This window comes from Mixophyes fleayi, chromosome 1, assembly GCF_038048845.1.
Source record: "Mixophyes fleayi isolate aMixFle1 chromosome 1, aMixFle1.hap1, whole genome shotgun sequence".
Classification (NCBI taxonomy): Eukaryota; Metazoa; Chordata; class Amphibia; order Anura; family Limnodynastidae; genus Mixophyes; species Mixophyes fleayi.
This window is the reverse complement of record NC_134402.1, coordinates 416,957,625-416,977,694: the sequence shown is the minus strand read 5'-3', so window position 1 is coordinate 416,977,694 and position 20,070 is coordinate 416,957,625. Positions and strand designations below refer to the sequence as shown.

The following is a 20,070-nucleotide window of genomic DNA, read 5'->3' as shown; positions in this document are numbered from 1 at the left end:
AAGTCCAACTCCAATTGCAGGTAATTTGTTGAATTCACGAGATAACACCATTCAGCAATTAACAATGCCAACCTGGTGCTAAGAATTATTGCTGGTACAGGTTAGGCATTACTGTATTAATATGTCGAGCACTGCTGCTTTATGCTGAACAACTTTTCTGGGCACTGTTGGTATGTGCTGGACAAACCCAGCTTAACAATTTTGTGCATCATGCTCTGTTGGCAAAATGTGGCTCTCCAGATATTGTAACATTAGAAAGTCAATCCTCCCAATTTTTACCAAGAGTTTGTTATGAGCGTCTAGTTGATGTCCAATAACGAATGTCCACTTCCAGAGATGTGGTTCCAAAGCACAATTTGATTTATTTAGCAAAAGTAGCAAAGTAACAAGTGAGAAATAAAAAGAGTACAGCTGTTACTTATTGCAGGCGCTCTGGATCCAGTGTAGGTCATTCAGGTCTGAAGGCTGTAGTCAAGTAGACTAGCTACCGGGTCCAGAGCTCCTGCTTATATACAGTCAGTGAATACAGTAAAACAATACAGATTATGTGGCTTGCTTCAATAGATCCAGGCTTCAGGAGGGTCCAGTGTAATGCAGGTCATTGGCCAGTTCAAACGAAAATATCCAAGGGTGGGGGTCAGCTCTCCAGGAGATGCATTCCAACTTTCCCGCCAAGAATCCAGTTTAAACTAGTCTATTTACATTACACAGACAATATCATTCTAACCATTTATTCACTATCATCGATAACTATAACTAGAGAACGCAATGTGCAATCCCTTCGGCGAATGAACCGAACAACTGTGGATAATAGGGGATTAGAATGATAACAAACATGACATGTTTCCTGTAACCCAAACCTTTGATTTCACTAACATGTATATAACTTATAATATCAACCATAAACATTGCTACATTTCGACATAAATAACTATGTGTCGCAACTACCTTTAATATGAGCTACTTACAAATGTTCGTGTGAATGCGTGTAAATATGTAAAACCTGTTGTTGCCACGTGTTGCGGCTGAATACCCTTCTCCACGCCGAAGCGTGCTCTACGCATAATTTTCAGACAAACACAATCAAGTGGTTAGATATTAATTGAAATGACTTTATCCAATTTAGCTGACTTCGACAAGTTACACATACAGGCAGAGTTTGGGAGGAATCAGAGAATTTAAGGGCTGAAATAACATAAGGGCTGGTGTAATGATTTGTTTTGAGTTGTGATATGTTAAAATCAGATGTGCCTAGTTTTCTAGTTTTAAAACACGGGTTATGGTCTATGACACAATATAACAATGTAGTCAGTTACTTGGAGTAAATGTATGTAAACAATGGTAGTCAGTAGTAACGTGTGGTACAAAAAAGCAACCAGCTGGGTGTCTGGTTTATACAACACTTGATACAATAGGCACAGAGGGGATTATTAATGTATGGTGGGCAAGCCTTAAGAGGTGTCACAGAATTATAAGCAAAATTCATATTCAAAGGTAATATACCACATACAAATTTAATGTAAATTATATAAATTAAAGTCAGGATAAATATGGTAACAGTAATAGAATGCAATAAAATATAAAGAATTGCTAAACAATAAAATGCAAGAAAAACCCCAAAATGAAAATAAAATGCCAGCCATGGAAAAATTTACTAATTCGCACCATGGAGATCATATAAATAAAAAAATTATTGAAAAATTGTTCTACAGCAGGCTGAGCCAACCTGTGGCTCTCCAGGTGTTGTGGAACTACAAGTCCCACAACGTGACTGAAAGGGAATATGTGATTAAGGGAAATTGAAGGGGATTAGATTGGGGAATAAATGGTCAAGTTTCTGATCTATAATATAAGTGGACTGGAATTTTCCTAATTGTTTCATAGAGCATTTATTGTAATAAAAGAATGTAGTAAAATATGTGAGCTTAGGCAGTCCTTAAACAGCAGTATTGGTTGGGAGGTAAGAGCACGGGGAGTCCACCTACTCGCTGTCTGCCCTTTTCCTCCCTCCTCTGCAGGGCTGGTTCAGAAGCCTGTAGATGTCAGTAAAAGGCCTTAAAACGGCATTTAAAGGTTCCACTGTCTTTTGGAATGCTTATAGCCTAATCTGGTCCTGATGAATGAGTCCGAGCTGCCAAGCATGTCAGCATCTTCAAAGTAAGATGTGCCCGATACATCATACTTCGAGCCCTGATAAATATGTGTAAGATTGTGTAATATTGGTGGAAAATCAAGGAGTATGTTACATGGGTTTAGGGATCCTGACATTTTATCCATAGACCATAAAATGTACCTACAAATCCTGAATCTGAGGTTCAGGCCCTGAGAAGTCCCTGTAGGGATGCCCTATCTGCTTTTCAGATTATTGTGTCTTTTAGTATTCTTTAAAACCAGACATTTTAAAAACATGCTGTATAGAAAAGAAAAAAAGTTAAGTAATTGTTTTTAAATACCTGCACTGTCAACTCAGCAGGTCCCCAGATGCATCTAACAGTCCTAGCAGTAGATCCTCTCTATAGCTTGGATGGCCCTTGTTTTGGTAGTAAAAGTATCTCCCCTGTGAAGGAGGTGCTATGACTACCTTGATGTCAATGTGAACAATGCTTGTTAAATTTTATTATGTTTCACCTAATTGTATCCCAAAACTACATTTTTAGTTTTGGTTAGAATAGCCTTTAAATAGGGCTCATATGTCCTGGTTTTCCCAGGTGAGTGCTTTTTTTATGCACCCAAAATAATTAATATAAAATTAATATTGTCTCATAATTCAGTCTTGTACCCAAACAAGTGGGAATAGGTTCATATAACTGTTTCACCTTATCAAGGACCTAAAAGGGAGTATAGCATTAATTTTATGACCTTGGAAAACTTGAGGTCACATTAGAGTCCTTGTTTTTCTATTCAACATTATGATATCCCTAGAATTAAACACGCTACCATATTTTGGATAGTAATCCCGGGATACCGTGAGAGCATAATTTTGGCACTAACCCCACGATTGCAGCATTTCACTGCAGGGGATGTGGCCAAAATAAGGTCATTTGCTACACCATGCCCCCTGCACTTTCCATTTGACCTCCCCTCCAGGATATCCCAGAGGGGAGATTTTCAAAGTTTTCAAGTATAGAATTAAAATAAAATAATTGTTTTGCAATACAAAAATAGCTACAAATCATTGAAACATACAGGAATGAATAAATATGGATGCAGAGAATCTTACATAACAGATGCCTAAAAAGTTTCAGTGCGATAAATATGTTATGCTCCTCGTCCCACAGGTATAGTGTGAAAAACATGATAAAACTTTCCCACAGACAGACATATGGCAAACTTCCACACGCAGAGACAGATTATTTTTAGCTATGTTTACTTTATCCAGCCTCTAAGCACAAAGACATATAAAAATCCACAGGATTGATTTTATTTAATAGCTTTTGGAGGAAATTAAAAGGAACAGGGGAATAATTCCAGTTCAAAAGACAGATGGTAACATGAACTAAAGGGCAAAACTGCTGTTCTCTCGAGTCATTGAGGCATCCATTTTTGCAAGGACCACTGATAGAGTTTCAAAGCATTTGAGCTTCGAAGAAATGGCCGCTGCAGCACAGTCTCTCGGCTAGAGACATGGACATCTATTACCTACATATGTTGCCCTCTAGTGTTCAGGACTGTGATTGACGTGCAGAGCTGTACATGGGGAGCTGGAGCCCATAGAGTTGTGCAGACAGGAGCACACAGTGACCTACGTGTAGCCGGGAGACCTGTGACCCTGCGCTGATTGCTGGATTACTGCACAAAGGCGATATGAACAAGTTACGGTCCTTCCTGCAGAGGACACTGGGGACAGTGAGACACCACATAGGCACTGATCAGTTTGGCAATAAATACTATGTCATCCCAGAACAGAAAACATGGACAGGTAATCACCGCTGTCTCCTATACGTTGTCCTCTCTGTCATTGCTGGCAGAGCCTTTATGAATGAGTACATGATAATCTCGTGTCTTGTTCTCATAAGGATGGTAGTACTATGTACTATGTGCCCCCAACCACATGTGTTTCCTTGCATTACAAACTAAGCTGTGTGTTCCTACTAAAGTATATGCATGCATTTATTATTAAACTGTATTTATATAGGACCTACATATTACATAGTGATTTACAGAGAATATAAAATCATTCACAACAGTTCCTGCCCTGGTGGAGCTTACAGTCTATATTTTCTGTCACACCACTCTAGGGTTAATCTTGTCAGGTGCCAATTACCCTTCCCATATGCTTCTGGTGGGGGAGGAAATCAGAACACATTGGGGAAACTCATGAAAATATGTGGAGAACATACAGGGCCGGATTAAGGGAATCAGCGGAGCTTGCAGTCTAAATTCTCTAACACGCACACAGTTAATTGTGTTAGCAGAAAACACTGAAATCGCCTAGGTGCTAGTGTATAGGAAAAATATACAATTATTAATATTACTATGCAATTCTAATTTGTCGCTCCCCAATAAAGGTGTTTATGCCACCACCTCTAGAGTAATACAGCAAAAATAATAGACAGTTGGGGGTGCCAAATTATAATGTACAATAGTAAAACATATATATATATATATATATATATATATATATACATACATATACATACATACAAGGAATATGACAGAATGACATTCACAAACACCTGGATTGCACTTACAAAAATATCACTTTATTAAAACACATCACATTACTCCATAAATCAAACCAAATGTCTAATAAACCTTGTGATAGACTCTAAATATATCATATCAGTCTAAAACCAATTCTAATATGAAACAGTATTTCAAAAGAATAACACACTTGTAAATAGAAACTTATAATATAGACCTTCTTTGAAAAAGTCACAGTGATGAAATGTGTCAGTGGCTTGGCTAATTATATGGAACCTAGACTGTGACTTATTGGATCTGAGGATTGGAACAAATTACCGTTTTGGATACAATTACCCCTGTCTGCTTATGTAATCTTATTGAGAAGGTATGCAGCTACAAACATCTTGCCTTACCCTGAAGGGGTGTGTGTGTGTGTGTGTGTATATATATATATATATATATATATATATATATATATATATATATATATATATATATATATATATGAGATGAGCGGGCTTAGCGATTCCGCTAATCCGAGCCCACCCGAACAGTGCGGATCCGAGCACTGTTCGGATATTTCTGGCGGGCAAAAAATTGAAAACGAGGCTCTGTCTTCCAAGTCTCGCGTCGAATCTCGCGAGGGGTGGGAGGGATGGCCCAGAACAATTCCATCTTGTACCTCTTTTTTTGGCATTATGTGCTCAAGCTACCTCGGTGCAACCTTTTGGCCTAAAAACAATATTGTGAGGTGTTCAGAATAGACTGGAAATTAGTGGAAATGATTGTTATTGAATGTTATTGAGGTTAATAATAGCGTAGGAGTGGGAAAAAAAACCCCCACAAAACTGGTTTTTAGCACTTTTTATGGTTTTTTCAAAAGAAATCCGAATCCAAAACCTTAAATCCGAACCAAAACCTTTCGTCGGGTGTTTTGCGAAACACATCCGAACCCAAAACCTCAAGCAAATCCAAATCCAAAACACGAGACACCAAAAGTGGCCGGTGCACATCCCATATATATATATATATATATATATATATATATATATATATATATATATATATATATATATATATATTACACACAATTTTGCTTGTTTGTTTTTTTTACTATAGCACATTGTAATTTGGTGCCCCCAACTGTCTATTATTAACCTAGCAGTATGTTTTTGGGGTACGGAAGGAAACCGGAAACTGGAGCACCCAGATGAAACATGGGGATAACATACAAACTCCACAGATGGTCAGAAATCTAACTCATGACCCAATGCTGTGAAGCGAAGGTTCTAACCAGTAAGCCTCCGTGCTGCCCCCAAGCCTCATAGCAAAATTAGGACAGGTCAGATATGTGTCCATTCCTTCCATATAACAGTAGATCAAAAGCCCCTGTAGCTGGTGGACTGGCATAGCTGGCTCCATAACAGTTGCACCCTCTGCAACCACTATAGTTCTGCCCTTGGATAGACTCTTACCTGTTAAGTACATATTACATTGCTCCAAAAGTAGTAAATGGCCTTTCCTGTAATTACTTTGGACCTCCTTGACACATTATCCACCCAGCACACACAAAGGTTCATGACCATTGTCCGGTGTCGTTATTACAAATGGAAGTTTTTTTTTTTTGTTTGTTTTTTTAAAGCTTTATGTAATTTATTGAGTGATGCTACCTATAAGAAGTCTGATGTGCATATGGGAAAATGTGCACCCAAAGCTTTTTCTGATACAAATTAATTCTGACTTCCCCCATCCACACAGCAAGAGCTTTTCAATGCATGATTACCATTCTATTTTATCTGACACCTGCAGAGCAATATAGTAGTGACTGAATATAGCAACCTTTCAATATCAAAATAGCATCTTCAATTGTTTCAAGTTGGCACTAAAATATGCACATAATGTCTCAATTTTTTTTGTCTTAGTAAGAAGGATAATAAATGTGGATTGTTTTAAATTAGCAGGAAGCAGTACTTTAATTTAGCCTTAGGAGGGCAGCATTGGTTGAAAAATAGTTATAGTACTGCAAGGGAACTTGCACCTGTCACCATGGATTAAAATTGGGATTTTGATATGCATTCGTATAGGCATATTCTTATTTGGTACTTATTATTTATTTATTTTTTAAATTCATGTTTTGCAATGCTGTGTAATGTAATCTTGCAGAACAGGGATTGGCAACCTTTTTCTATCTGTGAGCTGGGAAAAATCTAGTTGAGCCCAAGCGTGCCAGTTGTGTGTAATTTATATATAGCGAACAAGTAAACATTCAAATCATGGCACACAGTAGTACCCTAAATTCATATTATGCCACAGTAATGCCCCCAATTCAAACTATGCCACACATTAATGTCCCCAATTATTGTTAAGCCACACATAAATGCCCCGACACATAGCAAAATGTTTATGCAACTAACCGATTGCAGACACAGCATGGGTCCGTTCCGCAATGGAGCTTGGGAGGAACTGCATAGCGTTTCAGTGTCGCTGTGATGAACTGCGCATGCGCAGCAGTTCAGTGTCGGCGAGCTAGGTTAATTTGACAGCCGGCCGGCGTGCCAGAATGCAGCGCTAGGATATACAGATTTCGGAGTGTTTTTGTCTATATATTGCCTGTATGATATGACTGCACATCGTTTATGCCAACACCAGAAAAATGTTTTCATCCCAAAGAAAAGATTGCTGCCATGTGGATTCTTTGGGGGAATGTTGGGTGGTATTTAAGGAGAATTATTTGTCTTGAATATCTTGTTTAGAAATATTTAAATATGATTGTTTTCTCCCAGGTTAGTGGGAAGGAAATAATGGGCCCTGTCCTCTATGAGCTGGTTGATGTTTTTTCATAATTGCTTGTGGCGTTCAATAGAAAGTGCCCTTTTCATTGTGTTAGTAAATAGATACAGCCTTTATTAGATCTTACTGACAATATATAGAGAAATCATATTGACTGATTGTTAATAAGAGCGTATGTTTTGAGTGTCTTAATTAAAGCAGTAGTTGTAGTCTCAGATAGACCTGTCAGACCAGCCGGTTAAAGGTCCTTTGAGGTGGTATGTAATGCTGGTCATACAGCCGAAACGACTAGATGTGCGAGCGGTTTGACACTTTTATTCCCATTTTCAGTGTTTATGCAAAAAGTCTTCTGCTGCGCACTCTGCCGGATCTGCCTTCACAGCAGCTGGACCATTGAGCACTATAGTAAATGTGTTATCGGTATACACTGACGCTTCATACATGCAGCCTTTTCGTTTCTGCTCCGTCAGCATCAAGGAACGTTTCAGTGTCCTGGCAGCAAGTTTGTTATACAATTGAGTGAACCCTATTTTAATAGTTGTGCAGGTGGCATTGCATGCAGATCCTGCAGTGTTACCTGTATAATACTCCAGAGTACCTGTTCCAAATCTTACAATGAAGAAACCAGCCTCCTCTACATAGGATTGCTTTAGTGTATACTAGCTGACACTGTTTGATTTATTAATACAGAAATGATAATGCCTTGGTTAGCGTCTCATAGTAATAGGTACTTTGCACTAGCTCTTATAGCACTTATTATTGTAGCTTTCAGAAATAAAGGTGACTTCCTCCTATGTTAAAACCCTGTAGTCCGTCCATTAAGGTAACCTAGCAGTGTTTGACCAGGAGATCTTTAGAGGTCATGGGAGGGGCGCAGTGCTGTATAGGTCAGCATCTGATTGGTTGGGAAATGCTCCCAACCAATCATGTGTCATAGCACTGAACACTCCTCCACTTAAACACTTTCCCAGCTGAATGCTGCCAAAGCCAGGTCATTCATGTGTACACGCCCTTTAATATATTCAGCTTGAGAGCCATAAGTTTATTACCAGCCAAAGGTTATAATCAAAGACTTACCAGCTACAGTTTTTATTCAGTTCACGAAAGCTGGAACAGTCCTTATGTCTTCAAACAGTAATTTCGTATCTGAAAATACTCACAGGTGTCAGACACATTTTTAGTACAGTCCTTAACTAGCAGCCTGGAGCACAGAATCATCCTGCTTCTGCCAAGCTGACAGCAACATTGGAGAGCTGTCAGTATTGAACTCTGCTTCTGATTGACTGCAGTCATTAGTGCATTACAAGTTCTCTTTTTGCTAAATATTGAGCCTCTGTTCATACAGACGTTTCTATATATTGTATGCTTTTGATTGTTTACTTGTAGTCTTGCTCCTTGCTGACCAGGAACTGATGTGATGATCTTTCTCAGAATAGGCAAAGTATATTATAATACCCATGCTTTAAGCTAGGTACACACTACAGATAATTTCTACAGATGCAATATCTTTAACGATTGTGCCAACGACTGAAAGTCCCGATCAGCATGCCGATTCATGTGTACACACGTTTCACATCTGTGCTCTTCTCTGTAAACTCTAATGAGATCTGCTTACACTGCTGGTTGTGAGTGTGTACACACTGTAGAGTTTGCCAGACATCGTTCCATCATTTATAGAGATTTTTAATCCAGTTATAAAGTCAAATGATACAACATGGTTTAGAATGATAAACTATAATCATGGGAGCGTGCACACTAATGTGATATCGGACCTTATCATGGGCAGCACTGTGGCTTAGTGGTTAACACTTCTGCCTCACAGCGCTGGGGTCATGAGTTCAATTCCCGACCACGGCCTTATCTGTGTGGAGTTTGTATGTTCTCCCCGTGTTTGCGTGGGTTTCCTCCGGGTGCTCAGGTTTCCTCCCACACTCCAAAAACATACTGGTAGGTTAATTGGCTGCTATCAAAATTGACCCTAGTCTGTCTGTCTGTCTGACTATGTTAGGTAAATTAGACTGTAAGCCCCAATGGGGCAGGGACTGATGTGAATAAGTTCTCTGTACAGCGCTGCGGAATCAGTGGCACTATATAAATAAATGGTGATGATAATCACATGCTTGGCATGATAACCGTGTGAAAAACTTGTAGTATGTACCCAGCTTTACTCTTGTTTCATAGTTGAGTTGTACTCTGCTCAACAGCCATATGGCAGCATACATTGAGTAGCTTATAATTAATTTATTCTGTTAACCAAACTGTTGGTATTATGGGTACAGTCTACTCATGAATATAAATTCTGCCTCTGCTGTAGCTAGGCAGTGGGGGTTACTTCAATAATATTTATTCTTTTGTTGTGTATTGAAATATATCCCTAGTGAGGGAGGAAAAAGACAAGTCGATCAGGTTCCATCTTGCTAATTAAGTACGTGTCTCTTTGTAGGTTAAACTATTTGTGCAAGTTGTAGAAGAAGAGTGCTGTAGGTTAGTATGTTACATGAGTGTGTGCACATCCATACACTGCTCAGTACATTGTGCTGCCTGACTTGCAGAATATGTGCATTCCACATTAGCTGCACTTTCTTACTTGTCAGTCAGAATCCTGTCACCCTGTTTAATGAGTGCCAATACCTAGGCTCGCATGGTAAGTTATTATTAAATATTGAGCTATGTCCTATTCTGCTCGTCCTCCCCCACACTTACATTGAATCATAATTTAGTTATATGGGTAAAAGGACAAAGATAGATCCTCGGCCCAGCATTGTTTTGTCTTTTTTTTTAATATTAATATATTCAGCTTTTCCGCTTATGTTAACAGCACAGGGGACTGATGGCTGATGTGTATTTATGGCTGCTGACTAATTGGTAGAGGATAATGGGGTGTGTTTGTGATATTGTTCCCCGGCTTATATCTGTCAACATTGTATTATTGTGCTTTCTGCGGTGCTGTAGATGGCACAATGACCGTGGGTAACTATAGGTGAAGATTGTTATTTTTACAAAAATAAAAAAATAAGCATTGCAGCTTAAAAGGAATAACAGGCATATAAAGTAGGAGATAGGACAAAGGCCCAACCCCATTAGAAAAGAAATGAGTTGTTGTCCTTCACTTTCCTCCATAGCCGTCTCCGCCATTATCTCTGATCTTAGATGAAGACTTATCCAACACTGCTCCAGGTGAGGTGTGACCACTAACATAGTTTATTAAAGGCTGTTTAATTGCCCAACATTGCTTCAGGGTCTTGCATCTTGCCCACTAGTAGACTAGCTTTCACCCACTATATAATTTGACTCCCAATAAGACGTGAGTTTTCCTCCTGCATGGACCGTTGCCTTGGGTCATCCAAAAGAGCCAACCGAGGAGTGCGGATAATTAGAGGTTACAACCTACTGTGAACAAGTGCTTCATTGTTTTTCCAAAACTCTGAAGCAGCTCCAGCAGATGTGTATATTGTACCCAATCATGTCACAACCCCCCCCCCCCCCTAATTTGTGCAGTGTTGGTAGCATTAAGTACCATCTCATCATGGTTTTATAATAAGTTTCTTATTGGCCTGGGAACTATTAATGTTGTCAGATGAACAGAGGTCGGAGTCTCGTTCGTCTATAAAATTGCCAGCCTGAAAGCTGACATGGTAAAGTTGGTTCTAGGAAAATGAGATAGTTGCTCATTCTCTAGGATGTTGAGGCAGTAGACTCGGAGCCCATATTTAACCGTCCCTTTTTTTTATTTTTTTTATTTTAGCTGTGGGGCCGGTGTGTATTTTGGAGGAGTTTGAAAGGGTCTCGGTGCAAACATTACAAACTTAAGGTGCTATTGGGTAATTGGTTCAGCCCACAAAAGGCTTCATTCATCAGGCACACTAATACCGAACAATCTACAGTCCCCATTTTTCCCGTCTCTCTTTGAGCAGAAGATGTTTGGAGAGCGATATATGAGATAGACCAATGACATAGATCACTATCTAAGTGGATATATTGGACCTGATGCAGAGTTGAACTTACGCCAGTTTGCTCAGTGTAAATTTGCGCTGTGTATGCCCACATAAAGAAGGGATGCATATGCCCCAAAGTAGACTTGCACTTATCTGGCACTATGTTGTGTTTGGAGGGTCAGGGGAGTGAATGGATGTGCAGAAACGTGCATGTACGCCTACTAGGAGCTGTATATTTTGCACCTAGTAGAAAACAAGTGCAAATAAACGCTGACTTCTCATAAACCACGCACACATGCTGCTGATATGGAGCTAGGCGCATCTTGAGATGTGTACGATGCTGCATATGGGAGGAAATACTCTATTTTTCTTAAAGAGTAATTTGCACCCATTTTGCGACCATATCTGCAAATAGTCACATTGTGTGCGGCTTTACAGAGACTTCTCAGTATGGAACCACAGACATCCACATATACTTCATATGGGTTATTGGTGATCTTTTTTGGATGTAGATGTATAGACATATTGAAAGCTGATGATTAGAGAATAATGAGGGTGATCTTTCTTTGTCCAGAGAGGGTTACTATGCCCCAATGTGCATTTTACTGGCACAACAGTAATTGTTATTATGATTTATTGCAGTCTTTGGGGTTTGAACTTTTTTTCTCTTTCAATCTGGTGTCAGTTCATCAATTTTCACCAACGCAAATATACAACCAATAAGACAGAAAATGTCTTTTTGCTGGCATGGTGATGTATCGAGTGCTGTTAGAGAGATGAATGACTATCTGGTACTGGTGGGAACTTTTGATGCATGGTGTTTTGTAAAACAGCCTTCCCGACCTCCAGTAAATGGCATTAAAAATCTTTTAATACCAAATATTGGACGAAGATCACAAGAACCAGCAGGTTTACAATGCCCTTCCTTTGCCAGGGTGTGTACTATGCTGTGATTGATAGAAATATAATGGGCGAACAAAATGACAGAATACCTTTTTTTTTATATTTTATTTATTTATATTTTTCTTGGCTCTACTTTGTCATTGTCACTTTCAATTACTTTTCATGGCTTGCAAGCAAAGGTGTTTTTTCTATAGATTGTAGGTCAGCCAAAGCATTTTCTTTGACCTTCCTTGTCACTGTTTTGCCTGTAAGCTCCAAATATACAGACTGCACCAGCCAGGAATGTAATACCACTGCATATTGGCATATTTTTGGATGCTTAAAGACAGTGCTGCGATAGGGATACATTCTGCAGGGTGACCTTCCTGAAATAATTGTTTTGGTTGCTTTGGGGAGTCTGCAGTTTTTAGAAATAGATGAAAAGGCTCAGTCTTATCTGTATCCAAAAAACACCCACTGGGGACTTATTTAATATTTGTATGTGCAGAAATGTGCTGTGACCTGTAGCAACCAATAAGGTCTTAGCTGTCATTTGTCTGGTGTACATTAGAAAATGAAAGCAGACATCTTATTGGTTGCTGGGGGTTACAGGCGGCCCATTAATGCACATTTCACTCATTTATTAAATAAGCCTGAGATTTAATTATCTCAATTCTAGGTAGTGCATTTTCCTTTAGCTAAGCGCAATAATTGAGCTGATATTCCCCCCCCCCACCCCCAACTGTATAGTCATTTGAATTATGGTACAGTGCCATGTTTAATAACTGTGCTTGTTTTGTCATGTTCTGTGCTTGAGTGCATTGGCCTCTACGCCAAAATAAAGCACTCTGAGATTGTTTCCTCTATAAAATATTAAAGTTCAGTGTTTCTGCTGAGTGCCCCCTGAGATGCCTCTGGTTTCTCTGACCATTGAATCCCATTACCCACACTTGGTCACATCGCCACAGTCTGGCTGGCAAGACGATCAGACAAGGTGACTCCCTAACGTGTATCTGAGCCCAGAGCTCATTCTCGGACACCGCCATCAGCGGACAACGGCTTGGCTGTTCTTTTTGGTCCTTGGGTATATAAATAAGCCGTTGTGTAGAACTGAGGTGGTGATCCATATCTATATATAGATATAGAAATATAGGTTTGATGCATGTATTCACAAGAGTGGCTTTATGGAAAACACACTAGCATGTTTGCGTGTATCAACACTGCTTGTAAAAAAAAAAAAAAAAACATTAAAAAAAAATATGTGCGTAAAACTGTTTGGTTTTTATAGAGATCAGTGAGCAGATCACGCTGCAGTCACATAGGTAACTGCTGTCACAAGCCACTGAAATTTCTCCAGTGGTACGTACCCTTAAAGAGCTATCATATCAGTCTACATAAATTATTTCTAAGAACCTCTTGATTTTTTAATTTATTTTAACCCTGTTCCCTCCGCCATCTAACTCTGTCTGTGGCTTCCCACTTGCCTCCATTCCCCTCCTCGCATGATGCCCGGTCCTCGCTAATATAATCACAGGAATGGGGAAATCCTTGTCTCTCACTAGATCTGTTGCTGTGAATATTCCAATGATCTGATTGTCTGCAGGTTGTTCTATCCTGCAAACACCTTAACAACAAAAAAAAGTGCAGTGTTTTTCTTCTGTGGATTTTAAATTATCCACACAAACTTATTTTACAATTATTTCTCATTCATTTTCGACTATTAAGCTTAATATATCTTTTTATTTTATCATTAATTTTTCTGGCCGTGCTTTGATGAGCTAACTGCAATTTGCCAAGGTCATGGCAATTCAGACAGTTCTTTCCGGATTTCAGATGTTTCCAGTTCATATGTGTACTTGTTAGTAATTAGACGTTATTAACGGGCACGTGAGCGTATGTTTGATAATGAGTACAGAGCACATTCCCCTAATTGAGGAGGGTGCGGAGACGGTCTTGGTTCTAATTTAGGGGATTGTCACCACTGTAAATCTTTGGAAAGTGTACTATGGATAACGAGGAAAAATTACTTGCCTCAAATTGACAGACAGGATGTCTAGGTGTGCACTATTTTTCCCGCAGCTGAAATTCAAACGTGAGGAAATTGCAGAAATTTACAATTCAATGTGTGTTTCATCGGGTAGAAATCCACGGATTGTTTTGACACACAGTTAGAAATTCAGCATGAAGATGGACGTCTCATGAAATTTGCAGCTGCTGATTGAATTTAGATTTCCATAAAGGCCATCAACAATAGCAGCCTTGGGGCACAACGAAAATATGACAAAAATCGTGAGGCTAGCATATTTTTCCCCAGCCTTATAGATGCAAATTATTTTTAATAAGGACCCAGAGTAGCCAGAAGTTACTGAAATGAAGCCAGTCAAAGGGAAATCAGTTTTTTTCCCCCCCTTAATTGATTATATCTAAAAATGTCTAGGCTTGACATCTAAATATATTAAGGTTTGGTCTCTAAAATGTGGATGAATTCGGTTAAAATAAGTATCTTGAGCTTGTAGTCAAATGAAACAAGACATGTTTTACTTAAATCTTTCTCTGATATATATTATGATTTTGCATAAGATCTCTATAAGTTGAAAAATCATTGTCTGGAAAGACATTGAATTCAAAAAGCCATCTGTTTGAGGTTTTCCACGGGTATTTTAGTGCCAAGTTCAAAAAGTATTACATTGTGATTTTATTATTCATAGGGGGAATTTAATTGCAAAATAAATGCATTTGCTGTCTTATAACCAATCGCTTCTAAATATCCTAGCATGTTTCTGGTAATTTATGAACAGTTATCACTCACAAATCCAATTGTATATCATCCTTCTATTTTATTTTTAGCATGATATCTGTCTTATTGTGTTCAGTAGATGTCTATACAGGAACATGACATCTCTTATTTCAGCTGACTAATGTTACTGGTGCATCAGAACTGAGGTGGGGAGTTTGCAGTGCACAGTATTCCAATGACATAGCAAAACATGGACACATACAGACAGCAATGCTAGGATATAAACTAGGAATGCTAGTCCTTAAGCCTATTACCCTGTGCTTCATAGCACAGCACTCACTCTTTATATTGCAGTTTATAAGAGAGGCTGAAACTAGTGTATACACCGTGGGCCTGATTCATTAAGGAACTTAAATTAAGAAGTTTCTTATTTAAGTCTCCTGGACAAAACCATGTTACATTGCAAGGGGTGCAAATGAGTGTTCTGTTTTGCACATAAGTTAAATACTGACTGTTTTTTCATGTAGCACACAAATATCAACTTTAAATTTCAGTGTACAAATAAGCTATTAAGTATTTGTGTGCTACATGACAAAACAGTCAGTATTTAACTTATGTGCAAAACAAAAAACTAATTTGCACCCCTTGCATTGTAACATGGTTTTGTCCAGGAGACTGAAATAAGAAACTTTTTAATTTAAGTTCCTTAATGAACCAGGCCCCGTATTTGTAATATTTCTTCTACTGCCCTCTACGGGTAAGTGTTTTGTCTTGTTTGGTTTTGATAAATTTTTTTTATCTCTGCATGTTACTCTTTATGCATTGCGCTAGTTTAGGCTGCTGTTGGTTCTGCAGCTCTGTAGATGATTGTTTCTGTTTTAGTCTCAGCCTGTGACTTCATGGGCTATGGGGAAAAACAGTAACAGTTTTACGGAGATTGAAGACTCTGTTCTAGAACATACACAACTTTCCCAGGATCTCGAACAAAGACAAAGGTTACGAGAACTGTGACTACAGTCAGCCACAACTTACTGTTGCCAGGGCTAGTTTATCTAGATACTTTTTGAGGGTGATCTTCCCCCTCCCCATCGTGGAAAGACTTCCATACTACCTCCGAGAGACAGCAGGTACAGAGAACAAAATCAAGTTTGGTTCCCTCCCTTTAATTTCGGAATGGTTCAAGCTTTGCCTGCTGCACAGAGACACAGTCTAAATTCAGAGAGTGGGAAAGGTAATACAAATTATGGTAACCCCAAAATATCTCTTTGTATACTAGATAGAAGTGACTTATGTCCTGTGCACACATCCAGCTCCTCTTGCAACCATGAATAAAAGGATGGAGGATCCATGTTGACATAAGGCATCTTCCCCCTCAATCAGGGCCATGGCTTCAGGGAAAGCATATGCACTGGTCTCTATAGTCTTTGTACATACAGTTTCCACAGCTGTGGAAATCTCACTGCCTGGGTTTAGCTGTCTGAGTAGTGGCATAAAGCATGATATATAATACAATAAAGCAAATTAATGCAGATTGGGTTTTGTTAAGATGATATAGCTGGGGACAAGGGAGGATAGTAGTATATAGGGGGAGGTATAATTAGGGAGCACCTTAGTTTTCCTGAACAACTGTATCAAAATAGGATTTATTTTTGTGATATATTGCATACAGTGTAATATAATCATCATCATCATCATCTATTTATATAAATAGGTGACCAGTGCACTTTAAGTTCCACTATCTAATCAATGGTGATTTTCTTTTGTTATTTAATTGCACAGATAATTTCATTGTGTTTTGTCCCACTTTAATTTCCTTAAATCAGCTAAACCATTCTGTTTTGCAGAGTATGTGCAGAAAGTAGCTCCAGTGAGAGGCTTTGTGCATTTGTTTTGTGTATATATTAAAATCTGGTCCTTTTTTCTTTGTATGTATTTTGCCACTGTGTTTTGTTTCCTCTATGCTGGGGCAGAGATTCGCTAGATAAGTTTCAAATATATAATAGTAATGTTTTCTAAAAATATAAATAAATATTCAGCCTATAAAATGACTGTCTACCTAGAGTGGAGGCAATGAGTAGACCTATCTCTTTGATAAAAGCCCGTTTGCAGAGAGACTTGTATGTTATGAGTCCTTTACCGCCGTTGGAAAACTGGAGCAGAATATGGGTAAAAGAAAAAATGTTGTATATGTTTCTTTTAAAAAAAAAAAAAAAAAAAAAAAAAGGTTTTTCAAGATTGGAAAACACACTTAACATTTAGCCAGCAATGGACGCGATCACATACTTATTTCCTTCATATAAAGACATGACCTAGCCTTCCTGTACAAATACATCATACGGCAATAAGTGCCCCTTCCCTCGCTCTGCTTGTTATACCTTCCCTGTTTATCTGTCACTCTGAATCTTCTGGCTACTGCCTCTAGAATGTTTTATCATTGACCTTTCTGTACTTGGTGAACATGCATATATTTCACAATTATGGCTTCTAAATGGATATTCATATTTTATTTCATTTTGTTCCATTTTTTTTTTTTAAGTATAATGTCGTTTTAACAATGTAAAAAGCTTGTAATACCAGACCGTTTAGGCAGGGGGCTGCTGTCCCAAAGAGCTTACAATCTATACTCCCTAGTTATCTGGATCAACTTCATTATGAATGTTGATCATCCTGAGTTAGAGGAAAAAACACTCTACATGTTTAATATAGGATATGTACATCATATGTTGCGTCAGAAATTCAATTTTTTTTTTTACCCTTTAACATGGGGGAGAGGGAGACATTGTGAAGTCACCTATTTAAATCAGCCTGGTACATCTCAGAGTTGCTGTCGCATTGGGTTATGTTAATTAATTGATGCTCTCTGCAGCTGTATCTTTATTCTCATTTTGAATTCACAGTTCATGCATTAGCTGTCATTTTTCCTTTGCCAATTTCAGCAAGACTGGTTCTTCCTATACTTGCACAATATGTTCCTCTAATAAAAGTACAAAGCACATTTATTTTATGTTTCTTCTGTTTAAGCGAGAGATCATGTAGCCCCAAGTTTGATATTTCAAAAGGGAGACATTTAACTTTTTTCCCCCACCACCTTAATGAACAAGTTGTCTTACAATTAAATTTTTCTTGTAATAATAAATTGTACCTTTATCACAGTCCCTTAAAGGGAAATCCTGGCTGACTAGAATGTTAGATTGATTAGACTGACTGTTAAGTCTTGTTTATATTGTTTACTTTTGTGTATTTGAAACAGTTCAACATGTGACTATTTTGTAGTGTGGGGGTTTTATTTGAACGATTAATAGCTTGTTGTTTTTTTTTGTTTTTTTTTTTTTTACTTCCGAGACCATCATTTTTGTGCTGTGTTGCCTCCCTACATCAATATTCTCTGCACAGCATAATATGTTGGCTTTATATCAGTAATGGGCAACCTGATATACTTCAAGGGACACGTGCGGCCCTCCAATGGTCTGCACAATACCCTTCTAAGAATGATAAAGAGCCCCAATTACTCGTCCCAAAATGCCCCCACATACCCCTAACTTGCCACAAAGACATCCCACTTGCTCTAAAATGACAGCACATGCACTCAGACCCCACTTGCTGTAAAATGCCATCACATGACCTCAGACCCTCCCAAGATCCCCCATCCACACGCCACCTCAGTGCAACGCACACTCTACTCATTCCTTGGTCGCCACCATTTAATTAATGTCGGTTAACAAAATAGAATTTGCTGTTTCTGGATTTAAGAACTGATAGCGCCCCATGAAAAACTGCTGAATGTAGCAGTCTAGTTCCCTAGTGCTCCAGGGAGGAAAGAGGCACCTCGGGAACATATTTTCTTGGGTGATAGTGCAGCTTGAAATATGGACAAGTTTGAAATGATAAGCACTCCGGTAGTTGGCTGGGAATGTATTATATGGGGCTGATACAGACGGAAATGTGAAAGTACACAGAGCAGCCGGGTAAACCAAAATGAATGAGCATTTATCACCAGTTTAACTTTCCACAGGATAAAAGCAATATAAATCCACAGATTAATGTCTTGCATTAAACTACTTGACCACAGTTTACTTAATTATGCTCAATAGAAAATAATACCATTTTCAGACTGCCGCTCCAGCAATATCCCAGATATATTAACCCAGGATATTGCCAGGGGACAGATCCTTCATCCCTGACAAATTCCCGGGTATTATTATTATTATTATTATTATTATTATTATCATTTATTTGTTAGGCGCCACACGGGAAAAGTCTTGGATTCTGGAGTGTGAAGAGGTGATAAGGGTGGAGGAGAGCCGGCGGTCGTTGGCCGAGCGCAGGCAGCGGGCAGGAGTGTGAATGGAGAGGAGGTTAGAGATGTAAGGGGCAGTAGAGTTGGAGAGAGCCTTGTAAGTGGTGGTGAGGAGTTTGAAAAGGATTCTGTAGGGGAAGGGGAGGCAGAGGAGGAGCGGCGTGAGAGGAAGATGAGTCTTGCGGCCGCATTGAGTATAGAGCGGAGGGGGGGGAGAGACGGGAGTGGGGGAGGCCAGTAAGGAGGAGGTTACAATAATCAAGGCGGGAGATGATGAGTGCGTACATGATAGTTTTGGTGGCATCCTGAGAGAGAAAAGGACGGATGCGGGTGATGTTGCGTAGTTGGAAGCGACAGGCTTGGGCAAGGGAATGAATGTGGGGGGGCAAAAGAGAATGAGGAGTCGAGGGTGACACCCAGGCAGCGAAGTTGGGTGACAGAGGAGATGGTGGTGGTGTTGACGACAATAGAGAGGTCATCGTGGGATGGGAGTCTGGGCGAAGGAAAGACAATGAGTTCAGTTTTAGAGATATTGATTTTGAGAAAGCGCTCGGACATCCAGGAGGAGATGGCGGAGAGGCAGTCGGATACCCGAGCGAGGAGGGTGGAGGAAAGATCAGGAGAGGAGATATAGAGTTGAATGTCGTCAGCATAAAGGTGATACTGAAGACCAAAGGAGGAGATGAGAGCAGCAAGGGAGGAAGTGTAGAGCGAATACAGTAGAGGGCCAAGAACAGAGCCCTGCGGGACTCCTACGGTGAGAGGGTAGGGGGAGAAGGAAGAACCAGATGTGGATACAGAGA

The 20,070-nt window shown here is 39.2% G+C and overlaps 1 protein-coding gene across 1 annotated transcript in view; it reads left to right on the top strand.

Moving 5' to 3' along the window:
• Nucleotides 1-3,678: 3,678 nt before the first annotated feature.
• Nucleotides 3,679-20,070, top strand: part of NDUFAF2 (NADH:ubiquinone oxidoreductase complex assembly factor 2) — a 56,361-nt gene continuing 39,969 nt past the window's right edge. Inside the window, exon 1 of the mRNA XM_075183099.1 lies at nucleotides 3,679-3,919. Coding sequence (XP_075039200.1) covers nucleotides 3,805-3,919 — 115 coding nt within the window. The 5' untranslated portion in view covers nucleotides 3,679-3,804. The remainder of the gene's footprint in view (nucleotides 3,920-20,070) is intronic.